The sequence below is a fragment of the Nylanderia fulva genome, unplaced genomic scaffold (assembly GCF_048542155.1).
Source record: "Nylanderia fulva isolate GAGA-0341 unplaced genomic scaffold, ASM4854215v1 Scaffold7, whole genome shotgun sequence".
NCBI classification, from domain to species: Eukaryota; Metazoa; Arthropoda; class Insecta; order Hymenoptera; family Formicidae; genus Nylanderia; species Nylanderia fulva.
The window spans coordinates 901,905-918,135 of record NW_028190807.1 but is presented as its reverse complement, the minus strand read 5'-3'; the positions used below and the strand labels follow the sequence as shown (position 1 = coordinate 918,135).

Here is a 16,231-nt window from a genome sequence, read left to right as displayed (position 1 = left end):
TCGCGGATTGCGCGCGATAAATGCTGGGTGCGCCGAGTATATTTACGAGAAAATTACATGGACGATCGTCTGCTCGCGCTTGTACACCATTTGTCATAATTCTCACAATCCGCTTTTTTTATCTTCCGAAATTTTTATTTTCAGTCGTCGAATCGGAAAAAAAAATCATATTTACATATTAATGTCTTTTTTTTCTTTCCTCTCGATAATCGATTCGGGTGATGTCAGAAATAAATAATGCGTATAAAAGCACCATATAAATAGGAGATACGATATATAAGCAGGTACATTGAATTACATAAATTTAAAATCCGCTACATGTTTGTCTCGACATCGATTTATTTTGATTTCCGATATATGCGCGTTTTTATATTTCAGTGAATTTCCTTCCTCGAAAGATACCAGACACGCATTTTTACGCTTGTGTAAAAAAATGACACTTGTTAAATACGAGAGCACAAACAGGATTACGTGTCAATGATCGGCGCGTAATTAAGAAAGCGCGTGAAAAACGAAAGGATTGCGATTAATGGCACGTTACGATTCAGCACGCGTCGCTCGAGCGCGTCATCTTGTCGTAGATAATCATCGCGAGCGTGGTCAACGGCCGGCTCTCCTCTATAACTTACGTAAGAGCTTCGCGCACGAAATTGCAATCAAATCATCGAACCGTTCGACGCTGTTTAGCTGTATCACCCTGCTTTCGTTTTCTTTTTCATTTATTTTTAACGCGAATAATAATCGCGCCATTTATTTCATTATGATATCGGACGATAACGAACGTGATAACGATTAGCAAAGTCGAGCAAAAGGAGCGAAAGCTAAATTCAGATAAGTCGGTAAAAATATTAGTAATTTTGCGAGTTTTAATTGATTTATTAATTTTATTAATTATTTATCATTTTTAATCTAAATAATAAGAATAATATACATATATCTATATATATATATATAATTTTTGTATATATTTTTTGTTATTAATTTTTTTAATAAATATTTTTGTGAGAGTTTAATAAACTTTTGGAATTTGAACAAATTTACAACTCGAATACTTATATGGAATTTGAATGTTTGTTGAAAAGACACGTTATTGACAAAAATAATAATTATAGTAATATTTTTAATTAAATATTCGATACTATGTCTCATATCATTATTTCACACATTAGCATTTATTAAGATACACATGTTTTTTATTAAATTGCAATAAAAAAAATATTGAAATGCGGCATAAAAGAAATATAAATAGAATTAAAACATACTTGACCAGGTATAATAAAATATATTTAATTATCTAGATCCTATATTTTACGAGCACACCTATTAATAAAAACATCAATAGCTTTATGATGCGAGCGTTTGTTTAGTCGTCGGCAAAGTGCGATAGGTGGGAAAAAATCTTGATATAACAAACTTGTTAAACATTATAATTACGCAAAAAAATGTTCGCATACTTTCCGCAATGACAGCCTGCCGATATACTTATGTAACTCTCTTCTCGTTGGGAAATGATACAAATAATGACTTTCCTAGACAGTTTCCAGAGTGAAACCGTTATTTCCGGCAGCCGTTCCACATGATCAACATGATTTACATGATTTCGAGATGTATTCATTGGCCGGGAAAGACCGAAAGAGCGAAACCGGAACGCGATCCTATCTCTCTCAGGGAATAAATCCACTTTTCTCTACTCGCTATCGATTATATGCGCGCGAAATACATTATGCGATTGAAATGTGCGACTTGCCGTTACGGTTACGGATTATTGCAAAATTAATTGCTACTTGGACCATCGTCAGAAATTCTCGCTTACCTGTCCGATTTGACACAAACGCATGATAAAGTACCCTAATCTTACGTCAAATAAATTTCAGTTAAATCAGCTGATTTTTTTCACATGTTGTAGCCAATGTTTGCTGTTATCTAAATAAAATTATATAGATGATTATCTAGATGAAACTTTTTGGCGTTATCTCATCTTTATATAGATAATAAAAATGTGTCTGAATCTTAAATGAAAAAAAATGTTACCTGTACTAAATTATTAAATTATAACTGTGTTTACATAAGCGGTCTTAAAAATAATATTATCTGAAAGCTATCTCGATGAATCATCATATAATTTTATCTTTTATCTAGATATATTTAAAATAAAATCATCTTTATCTTTTATCTCAAATAAATTTAAATATTTTACTCTCATTTTTATCTAGCTAATTTTGAAATTATCTAAGCACAACACTGATAGCTTATGATCTGTTGAAAAAAGATGTAATAGCTTCAAAGCTAAATAAGTAAAGGATAATTATTAATTCGAGCTTGCAAAGCTCGAATTTTTCATGTTTGACCGATTGTAAATTAGTATAACTGTCTATTATTTAACTTTGAGCCTACTACATTTTTTATTCAGTAGATCATAAGCTACAATACATGAGAAAACCAGCTGATTTTATCGGAATACAATTTCATCTTTATATAAATTCAAAAATTTTGCGCTAATCCTATATAAAATTGAATCTTAATAAAATCTACTTTTCTTATATGTTGTAGAAATATATAAGCCGTAACATATGAAAAAAAGCTGATTTAACCGGATCCATTTAACGTAAGATTAGTGCGGGGTACTTCGCAGAAAACCATTATGTCAAATAAAAAGTGAATTCGAAAAGTATCGATATACCGTGTGAAAGTTGAAGATTTCACGTAAGAAAATAATAGATATTATTCGATAAAAATTCGAAGGAATTTTTCCCCGACGAGGAAACAAACGCGCACACACTCGACGCTTTGTTGGGAATGAAACGATCGCTTTGCGCTCGCGCAAATCGATCGACTCTCGATCGGACACTCTAGTAATGAGCGAAAGTGATCGACCTTAAAAGCCCTGGAGTTCCCCTTTGATCGTTTCGCTGCAGCCCGATTTCTGCGACACCGCGCAGTGGAGTAAGTAAACTGCCTGCTAAATGGTAGAAGCAGACCTTGAAATGCGATTGGAAAACAGAATATGCGCGCATACCCGTCGATTACAGGACTGTCGCTGTAAACCGGACGAGTCGTGACTCCGAGAACACTTGAAAAATCGCTGTCTTTTGATCCGAACAAAGTCTAGCGATCAATCACATTTGTCAGGAGTCGCGCAATGACTGACATGACTGTAAATAGAATTTGCATTAATATTCGATAATTATTATTAATTATTTTATTATTTATTATTTATCAATTAATAATCATTATTCATTATTAACTAATTTTATTAATAATTAAATAATTTTTAATGATCTATATTAATATATGAATTTAACCAAGGTAGAGCTTTACTTTATATTATTCTATTAGCAGAAGCTATATATATATATACATATATATATATATATATTAATATAGCTTCTGGTAATATATTAATATATATTATTGTAATATGATATATATTTAATTAAATTAAATATAAAAATATATTAAATTAAATTAAATTAAATATAACAATTATAAAAATGTTTACAGTTGCTAATATACAGTTAAATTCGTCGTTACTTAACAAATTACTCGGCTTAATAGCACGTGTTGTGAAATGTAAAATTTCAGTCGTGGATTAATTTACAAGTAATTCCACGCTAGTACTACCGTCTGTGACGTAACTTTTTGCGACACGAAACGTGATGTCTTTTCGCCGCCGGCGTTACCATTCCCGATTACATTATTTTACATTACATTACTGCATCGCTCTAGCTTTGTTCGCTTATATAGACAACGCGATCGAAAAAGTATATATATTTCGTGCAAAAAATCGCAAAAAAGTGAAAATTAAAGTCGGAGAACCGTCAAGAGAGAGGAAAGTGGCGAGCGAGCGAGAAAAAAAGCGACGAAATGACACATAATGGCACATAATGATGAAATTGCGAATCCAGGAAGTTGGATGTCTCGCGCAGAGATCTCTTTCTCTTCATTCACATTCTAGTCGAGTTTCCTCATTCAAATATAATTACGGTGTTTGAGCGAAATTTCTTGCGATTTATTCACTTCATCTCACATGCGCGCGCAATACGTATTCACATTTTTCTTTTTACGTTTGATCTGTCATAGATTATACGTATATTTATACTTGAAAAATTGAGTCCGCGCCAATCGATCCCTATCAGCGATATTAGATAGAACGTGCGATATAGATATTACGACGATCACGATCTCGATTACGTAAGAATATTGCGACACCCGTGTGTTCACCTAAACTCATTTGTGTTTCAGATCCACGAACATATGACAAGGGAAGAGATGCTATCGGTGTTTTACACGGGACACGAGTCCGGTAATAACAGCAAATAAATATTAAAAAAACGGTGTAACTCGTGCGGTTATCCTTTGACGTCTCGTTCCTTCCGGAGACGCGATGTAATAAAAAAAATGATTAAAACATCAGGTCATCGGCTAATGAGATTCTAACGCAAATAGTGAAGACGTCAAGGATAAATTGTTCGAATAGATCTATTCTACGCGTGCGATATCTCTGGTAATTAAAAATAAGGGATAATGCATGCATGATCGTTTGCTCCTTGTGAAACTTCGAGTTCAGGTTTTTTTCCTCGGTCGGAAAATGTCGAGAAAAGATCATCGCTCTTCGTGCAATTAAATGCATATTAAATGAGTGAATTAAAATTCTGTTGAAATGAGATTTTACGCGGAGTTTATTGTCGGGCGCGAATAAATTTTCTCCGAGACTTTTACTATATATGAGGAAACATTTCTTTATTCTTGATGACAGTCTTTCTTACTTGACACGTTCTGGGAAAAAATCGAATATGAGAAGCGTGAATAATTTTTCGACGAGGTCGTTAAACTCAAATTCTCCGTCGTGAATCATTCTTGATAAATATTCATTTACATATTCTCATACGAGAATATGTAATTGAAGACTCGTCAATGACCTTAGAAAGGGTCTCCTCTCATCAGTCTTTCGTATTAAATGACGGCGAGATTTTTTTAGAGACATGAGAAATTAATTGCGAGAAGATAATTAATCTTAAAATCTCTCAATCATTACTTGCTAATATTATACAACGCATAAATATATTGTTCGAAATCTAGTGTTTAAATGAAAGGAATTTTTTAACATCTTTCTCATTGGGAGCGGTTCAACTAAAAATGTTTTAACATTTTTCTTATTGGGAATTATTCAAATTTTTAGCATCTTTATTTCTTATTGCGAAATATTCAATTGGGAATTTTTTAACATCTTTCTCATTGAGAATTGTTCAATTAGAAATTTTTTAACATCTTTTTTATTGGGAATTATTCAATTGGGAATTTTTTAACATTTTTCTCATTGGGAATTGTTCAATTGGGAATTTTTTAATATCTTTCTTATTGGAAATTATTTAATTGGAAATTTTTAGCATCTTGATTTCTTATTGCGAAATATTCAATTAGAAATTTTTTAACATCTTTCTCATTGAGAATTGTTTAATTAGAAATTTTTTTAACATCTTTCTTATTGGGAATTATTCAATTGGGAATTTTTTAACATCTTTCTCTTTGGGAATTGTTCAATTAGGAATTTTTTAATATCTTTCTTATTGGAAATTTTTAGCATCTTTATTTCTTATTGCAAAATATTTAATTGGGAATTTTTTAACATCTTTCTCATTGAGATTGTTCTAATTGTTCAATTAGAGATTTTTTAACATCTCTTTCTTATCGAGAATTTTTTAACATCTTTCTCATTGGGAATTGTTCAATTGGGAATTTTTTAATATCTTTCTTATTGAGAATTATTCAATTGTAAATTTCTTAACATCTTTCTCATTGGGAATTGTTCAGTTGGGAATTTTTTAACATCTTTCTCATTAGGAATTATTAAAATGGGAATTTTTAACATCTTATTGGAAATTATTAAATTGGAAATTTTTTAACATATTTCTCATTGAGAATTGTTCAATTGGGAATTTTTTAATATTAACTTAGTGCCGCCGTACGAAGTCGTGCCTGTGTTGCATACGGTGCACAAGAGGAACGTGGACGCGAAACCGCAGATTCATCTGAAGGCCTTCGGCAAAGACATCAGCCTTTCGTTAAAGCCTACGAAAGGATTGTTGACGGCCAACAGCCTGCCAATGTGGACCGTCACCAGAAACACGTCGCAACCCGATGGCCTTCATTACGAGAGGGTAAAGGATGTAAGTGATCTCTTTCATCGGGATCGTACAATCTTTCTTCAATTTATCTTCCCTCTATACAGAGAGAATTTTATCTTAGAATTTACCTCAAAAAATTCATAATAATTGTGGGGCAATATGGTATTGGAAGAATCTTATGAGTTTTTTTTCTCTCAGGTTCATATATTTTTTGTCACAATAAAAAATATTAATATTTACCACAATAAAATAAAAAATATGTTCGATTAATTTTACTATGTACATATTAATATTTTTTATTGTGGTAAATATTTAATATAAGAGAAACTCTAAAATTCTTTCAATACCATATTATTCCACGATCACCATGATTTTCAGGATAAATTTTAAGAGAAAATTCTCACCGTGTAATATCAATGATTTATCAGTCTAGAATATCCCAAGAAATCGATTACATGTAATTATATATGATATAAAATTGGTTGCATTTTTTGGAATCCTTTTTGTTGCAAAATGTTTTCAATAATAAAAAAATGTAATATGTTGAAGAGTTATTTAATTGTTTAATAATTTCTTATTGTATTATATATTCAATTGTTATCTCCAAACCGAGTTTCTCTAATTGTTCCCTTATATCCCAGGTTGATGTGGATATCGGTGACATCTATCAAGATACGGAGAACATGGCTTCCATTCTACTGCACCGGGACGCGAATGGGAAAGTGCGCGTTGTAAGTGGCCATTCTTTCTTAATGTCCCTTTCGTCACCACCCCATTATTACGGGTCGTCTTTCGTCAATCCGACACGACTCGCTTAGGGCCTGTGCGTTATAATTATAGCAATATCGCAATTCGTTGGGTACCGCATTCATAGCTGTACTAACATTTTTACAACGAGATACGTATAAAGAGTAATTATTAAAAGCAATCGATACAATTTCACGGTGAAAAATTTATCAGATGTAGCGATTTATCGGAACGTTTTCTTACAAGTCAAGTTAAATCACGTCAAACTTAATTTGTAAATTTTTTCGATGGGAGAATTCAGATTACCTCTTAATGCTCAATTTTTACATTTTTATTAAATGAAATTAAACGCCTTTTATCTCGCACGGTAAGATCGATTTACGATCGAGCGGAAATCGTCGACTTTGAATACTATCGCGTATGCTGAATATCGCGGAGATTTATTATAAGTAATTAAAATGTTGGGGCGAGTTTATATCTCGCCGCCGCCGAATATTAATACACAGAATTTCTAGAATGCCGTCCGGTCGTATATAGTTGTCATGAGTTATGATAATTATATTTTATGGATAATAATACATAATCTAGCAATTTTGCTCTCCTCGTGAGACAGTCGTAAACTGCTCTATCATAATGATCACAGCGCGATTTAGTATAAGAAATCTCAATAAGCAGTCACATTACATCTTACTTAAATTGAAATATGGGAGAAGGACGTCGATATACAATAGATTTTTTTATTATAAATGATTAAATATAAACATTTTTTATAGCTTACTTTTTATCAAATTTTTTATTCTCTTGTTTTTTAATCTTTTTATTATTCTGTTTTCTTAAGAAACTTTAACTGACGTCTCTTAATCACAGTTATCAATCTTTTATGTACAATAGATTTTTTAAAATTATAAATGATTAAATATAAAAATATTTTTATAACTTTTACTTTTTGTCCGATTGTTTATTCTCTTTATTTTCTTTCTCTCTATTCTTTTTTCTGAAGAAACTTTAACTGACGTCTCTTAATCACAGTTATCGATCTTTTATGTACAATAGATTTTTTTTAAATTATGAATAATTAAATATAAAAATATTGTTATAACTTACTTTTTGTCCGATTGTTTATTCTCTTTTTTTTATTTTCTTTATTTTCTTTCTCTCTTTTTTCTGAAGAAACTTTAACTGACGTCTCTTAATCACAGTTATCGATCTTTTATGTACAATAGATTTTTTTAAAATTATGAATAATTAAATATAAAAATATTTTGTTATAACTTACTTTTTGTCCGATTGTTTATTCTCTTTTTTTTTATTCTCTTTATTTTCTTTCTCTCTTTTTTCTGAAGAAACTTTAACTGACGTCTCTTAATCACAGTTATCGATCTTTGATATTGAAAATTAAAAGATTACGTCGCTTCTGCATAATCACGGGTATTATCGTCACACTTATAATCTCAAAGAGTTATACACGAAGTGTGCTCAGCGAGGTGTACAAGGCGAGGTTACTTAAATACCGCGATTTTGACATTTCCCCTTTGCGCTCGCAACCGACGTTTTCTTCTTCGGGGTATAAAGTCCCGCATGAAGAAGATGCATGAAGAAGGTGTGCGCGTCCGCCAGGGATAGAAGCCGATCGAAGCCAATAAACTTCTCCCAGTGTCGAGCCTACCTTTCGCCACGGTCTGCAATTTTTCAGAGAGAGAGAAAGAAGAGAAGAGGAACACGTTTGTGTTCCTGATAATTCCACGTTCAAACGAGCGTGACTTGATTTCTCCTACGAAGTTCTTATTAATTGCCGCTCTTACGAGGAAGCAATACGTGCTCTTTGCATATATACGATATATTTTCCTCATCCTTGTATTCATCACATGCGCATCGCAGAGAGAATTTTCTCTTAGAATTTATCTCGAAAATTATGGTTTACTGCATTGAAAAATTGGTTGAATTCGAATAAATATTTATTTCAATACTATGCCTAATAAATCATTTATTTGAAACAAATAAATATTTATCTGAAAAAGATTTTCTTATATGAAAAATAAATATTTTTTACACATTAAATTAATATTATTAGTTTCGAATAAATGATTTATTATAGGTAGTATTGAAATTAATATTTAATTTAATTTTTTTCAGTGTATGTACATATATAGTAAAATTAATCGAATATATTTTATATCTTATTGTGCGGTAGATATTAATATTTTTTATTGTAGTAAATATATTAATCAAAGAAACTCTTATAAATTATAAAATTCTTCCATTATTATATATATTATATCGATTATCATGATTTTCAAGGTAAATTCTAAGAGAAAATTCTCTTTGAGCAAAGATATAGGGATCATCTCTGTTTTAATAATGATTCCTATAATCTGACTTAATCGAGCTCTTGCAAAATTCTGAAATTTTGAACGTTTCGAAAGTTACATGTATAAATTCTCGCTACACTGTATATTTCAAATATACATTGTCGTGCTAATTTAATTAGTTATTCTTAATTATCACATTAAAATCTCGACATTTTGTGCAGAAATAGGCTGGAAAATTTCGTAAGAAATCATACTACGTGAATTCTGAAACATCCGCATATCTCTTATCGAGAAAAGATCGTTATATCTCTAAATTACGCTATTACGCGCGCAAGATCATTATGTCGCGATATAAATGTGAGTAATATATCTGATATGTACGAATATGTATTACAATTACACGTTATACATTATACCTTATATAGGCATGAGTATCCGCAAAGAGGGGCGACAGGAATGTATATGTTTCTTTTTTTTTTTTTAATTTTTAAAATTTATTTTTTTAATTTAATATTTTTTGTTATTTTGTTATTTTCATTTTTTATATTAAATAAATTCCAGTGTTCATTTAAAAGGAGAGCAAATGCTTAATTTTTTACTGATTTTAAAGTGGGGCAATATAGGGGTGCATCTCTCTGAAATCAGTAAAAAAATCAAGCATTTACTCTCCTTTCGAATAAACACTGGATGTTATTTAATATTAAAAAATTATTATTAGTGAAAATAACAAAATAACAAAAATATTAAATTAAATATTAAAAAAATATAATAAAATATAATTAAATTAAATATTAAAAAAATATATTATAAAAATATTAAATTAAATATTAAAAAAATATAATAAAATATAATTAAATTAAATTAAAAAAATATATTATAAAAATATTAAATTAAATATTAAAAAATTATTATCAGGGAAAATAACAAAATAACAAAAATCTTAAATTAAAAATAATTAAGAAAAAAAAAACACAAAAAGAATTGTAATCGTGTCCCCTCTGGAAAAAATTTTGCGGACGCTTATAGGAGTTGTGAAAGTTTGCACTACTCTTTCATTCATCACTCACCTGCATAAGGATTTGCGAGGCGACGAGGATAGGGTCGAGATCTGCGCGATTTCGTGCGTGGGAGTTTCGATGAAAATTTTAATGAAGGCGAAGCCCCGTAATGTTGTTCAAACGCGGACTCGTAATACGTAATATCGGCTCGGTTACATAATATGCGCGCCATATAAAAGCGTTGTTCTAAGTGACCTCCTCGCGGTGTGTCCTGACCTTTCGCTTTCACTCCCCCTCTTTTCTCGAGATCTGACCAATGCACCTCATTCTCTCGCGGATCGAATCGCAGGTTAGGCTCGATCGTGATATCCCGGATCGGGAATATCGTGAATAATTCGCCTGGTTGGAAAACCTCGTTTGTTCAAAACCTACTTTGGATGGATGGACACGCTCGATTTAACGCGCACCTCAACTATAACACGCGCAGCGTGATTCATGCGCTGCAATATTTCCACGTCTACTTACGTAATTCAAAGAATGCAAAGAGACACACAAATCCGAGATCGTTTTCAATATTATATAAATAATGTTACATTACTCGTTTTTGTACGCATCGACAAATATTTCGACGAGTTTAAACGCAGTTGCTTAAATTATTTCGAAATTCAACACAAGTGTCAATTATATTTAATTAATTTTATTGGAATATACAGAGGATATTTTACGTAAATTGTTTCTTTTTTCTTTTTTTTTTTTTAATTTGCCTCTTTTTTATTCGTGCAGAATTTGTTTACAGAAAAATCTCTTATGCAATATACACATTATTAATAAGATTTCTTTAATTTTTTATCCAAATTAAAATAAATTTTGCAATACCAAAAATACCAAGATTGATAGGTATTCCATATTGAAGAATTAACTTTTCTTTTTGTTCAGGACGGAACCATAGGTTCAGAATTAGTCATTCGACCACTGCCAGAACGAATTCTACAGGAAGTAGTGAGCGAGGCGTCAGCCCTTCACGAACCCGAATTACTGCCTAATGTAACTAAAAGCGAAAGCTTACAACACACAAGTCATCATATTGTTTTCAAAAAGATCGATCGACCTGTCGCCGACGAGTATAATGATTTTTGTGAGTATATATGCATTATTCATTAGCAGGAATTTCCTACATCGATTCTATTTTAGTTTCATAAAAAATATATAAATTAATTTTTATATTAGATTAATTCATTAATTTTTAAAATTGGATTTAAATTAATTTTTATATTAGATTAAATTAATTTTTAAAATTTAATTTAAATTAATTTTTAATATTTTATAAATAAATTTTTATATTATTGAATTAAAATGCAAATGCAAATACTTTGTAGCATTTATGGAGCCGGATCGCTTAGCCAAGAAATACAGAAGCAAACGTTCGACCAGTAGCAGATCGAGACGCGAAGCACCGTACGTCATTTACCCGGAAATCCTCTGCATCGTGGATTACGACGGGTACAGGTAAGTCGATTAATATATCATTAAAGCTGTTAAAAGCAACGAATATATCCACAGTTAATTATGTATTAATAAATGTTTCCCTTCGTATAGATATTCTGCGAAAATTGCATTGACATTTATCTCGAATGCATCTGCGCGCATCTTAAACAGACGCAACCTTCTCTCTCGTTTCAGATTGCACGGCGGCGACAACGTACAGATAAAGAGATACTTCGTATCCTTTTGGAACGGAGTAGATCTGAGGTATAAGTTATTGAAGGGGCCAAAAATACGTATCAGTATAGCGGGAATAATTATTTCACGGGTAAGAGACGCTAGCGGGATTCATTTATTCATCTTTCCTTTTTACGTTTTCAACTTTTAAAAATGCATACACATTTTTTATTTTATTTTGAATTTCGCAATTAAATCGAGTCTCCTAAAAACAGTCTTTAAGTTGTCAAAAAATTTGCGACTTGTAAAATAAAATGCGACTTTTTTATATACTATGTATAAAATTGTAAAATAATTATAATTAATATTTATTTTATTTTATATTTTTTTCAAAGGGACGAGACGCCACACCGTACTTGGAAAGGAATCGCGTGGGAAGAGACGCGATCGACTCGGCAGCTGCTCTGACTGACATGGGCAAATACCTTTTCCGGGAGAGGAGACTCCCAGTATACGATATCGCTGTCGCCGTAACAAAGTAAGAGTGTCCAATTTATAAAACACGAATTTATAGATCCATTTATGTTAACTCAAGTCACAAAAAAATGCCCGCAGCTGAAAAACGATGCTCTCTGACAGTTCAGATTTTTTTATTCATTATTTTGTGACAATTTGATTAACTCTCTGTCGACGTAACGAGAGAAGCATAATACGGTAATTCTTAGTCTAAAGCAATTAATTTAAATATTCTCTCTCCCGTTTCTATATATAAATGATAATATTAATTTATAATTGTCACGTTTTATTCATGATGATTTCATACTCTCGATTTTTATCCCGCAAAACAGGTATGATATGTGCCGTCGTAGGAAAGGCGGCCGCTGCACTAAGGGAACTGCCGGTATGGTTTATTACATAGTGATCACACACGCTTCATTTTTTTTTTTTTTTATCTAAACTTTCATAATAAATATTTATGGTACAGCATCCTTATTAGCTTGTATATAGTTTGTCGGTATTGTTTGACGGACGCAGTAATGGTATCTAACGGGTATTAGTATATGTATAGCGTCTTATGCACTGAAAAAAACTTGTTGACTTGACCAAACCTTACAACTAAATATTATTTTGTTAATTGAATATATATTAATATTTAAATCAAATATACTTTTTGTTAGATTTAATATGTTATATTTAATTTAAATATTTTTATATGTTCAATCAAAAGGTCAAGTTAACAATTCTTTTTTTTCAGTGTGAAGAATCTCTCGAGGAAGATATTTCTTGTCATGTGCAAATTAACATCGTATTAAAATATTTTTTAATTCAGACAAGCGGTGCATCGGGTGGCGAGAAAAATTGGTCACTTTTGATAATTTTATTAACAAGAATATCTCCCTCGTGAAACTCGAACTTTGACTTTGTAATATACAGACAACGAATTTAGGGACTTGCAATCAATTTTTGATAATGATAATGCACCAGAGCTTCTTACGCACACGCTCGAACGAAGAGCGAATGAGGAACGGGTATGGTACCACTAATATTAATTTAATTAACAACACGTGATTATTTCACGAACGTCTTGTTGTTGCCGGATTATCGTATCGCGCGCGAAAATGTTTCTGTAAAATTGGAGAAAAAACCGTTGACTATATATTAAAAGATCACGCTTCTCCTGACAGATCCTTTTAACATTTGCATTGACAAGTCGTAAAAATCAACTCCGACTTTTTAAAAATGTGCATAATTTAAATTATTGATACAAATTACATAAATATAAATTGCACAATTTTACGTGTAAAATTGAGAGCTGACATTGAGAAACAAAATCAAATCTAATCAAATATAAAAGTAGGTGCAAAAAAATAAGAGGTACTAAAATATATTAATCTAATTAAAAATTATAAATAAAAATTTATTCTATTAAATATTGAATTTCGTTCAATTAAAATTTGCAACGTGTTTCTTTTACATCATTAATCATACTTGTCTAAAACCAATTAATTAATTTGCGGGTTACAAAAATCAACGAAGCAACAAAAGTAATCTGAATTCACAATTAAATCCTAATTTATATAGATTTAATACATAAAACACTTTTGGATCCCTCTTTGAATAATAAAGATGTACAGCTCATATGGAAAAATCTTATGCGATAAATCGAGAACACATTTTTTTATTCGGGATTTCTGTTCCTTTGACAGGCTCGATTGAAATGTTAAATTTCGCGATCGCACAAAATTAATTAATTGAACTCGATGCGCGATGCAAGCGATCACCGCTTAATTGTCGACGATTTTTTATTTATGCACCAAGATTGTTTGATATGTTTTTGCTTTAATTTTTTGTTTATATATATATATATATATTTCAAAACGCATATGCTTCCGCAACACATCTTGGAGACACACGTCTTCTGCCTCCGGTGAGAAGAATGTTTTTTTACACGCAAATCGGCATTTATTGATTGTTGATTATTTTTCCTCAAAATGCAGGGTAATGTTACACTTTTTGTTACGGTAATGGTTTTTCTCGAGAGAATGGTTATCATTATAATATATTTCGATTTCTTTGGATCATCCAGCGAAATATACAAACTGAATTCGTTTCGTATATCTCATCTTCCAGCTCCTGTCTTAGCGATGGACACACAATTTCGTGTATTTATGCTTATTTATTTCTTCTTTTTTTTTTTGTTATTTTGTACAGTCGAAAAAACAAAAACTGATCCAAGCAGCCGAGTTTCGTCTGTCCCGTGACCAGGTCAGATACATTTGCCGAGGATGAATTTATATGATAAAGAGTATTTTTGTTATTGCATTGCAGATTAGATATGTGCAGGAGGCAATACGCGAATGATGTGTGCAATAGAGGAACCGCAGGTACGTTTTTTTCTCGGATCAAAAAAAAAAATTTTTTTTTAGTTTTCCCAACTTTTTAAATTTTGCACATGCACTGTCTTACAATTAGTCTGAATTTCTAGATATCCGATCGAGAAAAAAAGAAAAAGAGCGAAAGATTTACGAGATCAGTAAATTAAAAAAACATGTTTTAAAACAAAATCTAGATCAAAGTTTGCAACTAAATTCGTTTTATTTTGTCGAGTCAAGATTTTTATTTCGAATTTTTTGAGATTCAGAAAACAATTCTTTTTCTTCGAATAGCTTGCTTTATATATATTTTACTTATTTTTATATTTATTTATCTAAATGTACTATCTTCTGTAATGGGTGTGCCTTATGTATTCTTCTCTTCTTCATACGCGAATCATATCAGGTTGCAATTCAATGACAATTGCATCAAGCAATTGCCTCTTTCGAACTCTGCTGTTCCCTTGCACAGTCGCTTAAACTTTACTTCCATATGTGTTTATATCTATTGCATATAAGCTAGGTTTCAATGTTACATACAATGGCGGATCCGAGATCATCTGGCACGATTTTTCGAAACATAAAATTAAAAATTAAAAAAATCAATACAAAAAGGATAAATACGTAAAATTGAATCAAGTATCTTTTAATATTCAATTATAATCCGCCACTGTATCTTTTACACGAACTATTACTATATGTTTCCGCATTTATATATGTACATACATATTATTATTTCACAGTCTTGTACACTGAAAAAAATATGTTAGCTTGCAAAAACCTTTTAATTAAATTATTATTTTGTTTAATTAAACATATATTAGTATTTAAGTCAAACCTTTTGTTAGATTTAATATATTACATTTAATTTAAATATTTTTATATGCTCAATTAACAATATAATATTTAGTTGAAAGATTTAATCGAAGTTAATAATGTTTTTTAGTGTATACTCTGAAAATCGTTTTCGAATTGATAAAACACACATTGTTTCGGTCGTGGCGAAAAAAGCACGCAACACACGACGTCGCCAAAGAGAAACGATCGAATTTAAAATTCAATTCTCTGTCGTTCTTTTCTCTATTTTTTTTATATCGCCTGTATACTCTGTTTGTTCTGAATAATTCACGACTCTTGTACTCTTTGGCTGCATTACTGTCACGGATCGTGGTCTTTGGTAAGTCTTTTGAAATCACAGCAACTCTATCAAATACGTCGAGAGATGTATCTTTCATACCTCTATATACCTCGATATCGAAATCTGGGAAAAATCGGTAGGATCGAGAGGGATTTCTAATCCGTTCATTCGATTCGTTACACAAACACCCCTTTAAACTACATGATGTCTCTGATAATTCCGGCTAACTCTCTCGTTAACTATTAATTGGGCGAATTAATGCCGGATGCATGCCGCATATGTATATCTTGATGACTACTCAATTTTAACACACTTACTCTCGAGTAAATTAATATGTTATCATTAATTCTCATAACTCGAACGCTCTTAATAATATATCTCT

The 16,231-nt window shown here is 31.1% G+C and overlaps 1 protein-coding gene across 5 annotated transcripts in view; it reads left to right on the top strand.

Moving 5' to 3' along the window:
* Positions 1 to 16,231, top strand: part of sona (sol narae metalloprotease) — a 60,943-nt gene that overhangs the window by 39,715 nt on the left and 4,997 nt on the right. For 4 of the 5 annotated variants that reach the window (XM_029321146.2, XM_029321147.2, XM_029321144.2 and 1 more), the window contains 8 exons: positions 4,243 to 4,303; positions 5,956 to 6,167; positions 6,767 to 6,856; positions 11,116 to 11,314; positions 11,556 to 11,685; positions 11,860 to 11,989; positions 12,234 to 12,376; positions 14,668 to 14,723. In XM_029321146.2, coding sequence (XP_029176979.2) covers positions 4,243 to 4,303; positions 5,956 to 6,167; positions 6,767 to 6,856; positions 11,116 to 11,314; positions 11,556 to 11,685; positions 11,860 to 11,989; positions 12,234 to 12,376; positions 14,668 to 14,723 — 1,021 coding nt within the window. Of the gene's footprint in view, positions 1 to 4,242; positions 4,304 to 5,955; positions 6,168 to 6,766; positions 6,857 to 11,115; positions 11,315 to 11,555; positions 11,686 to 11,859; positions 11,990 to 12,233; positions 12,377 to 12,686; positions 12,740 to 14,667; positions 14,724 to 16,231 lie in introns of all 5 variants that reach the window. The other variant, XM_029321148.2, reaches the window with a different exon arrangement.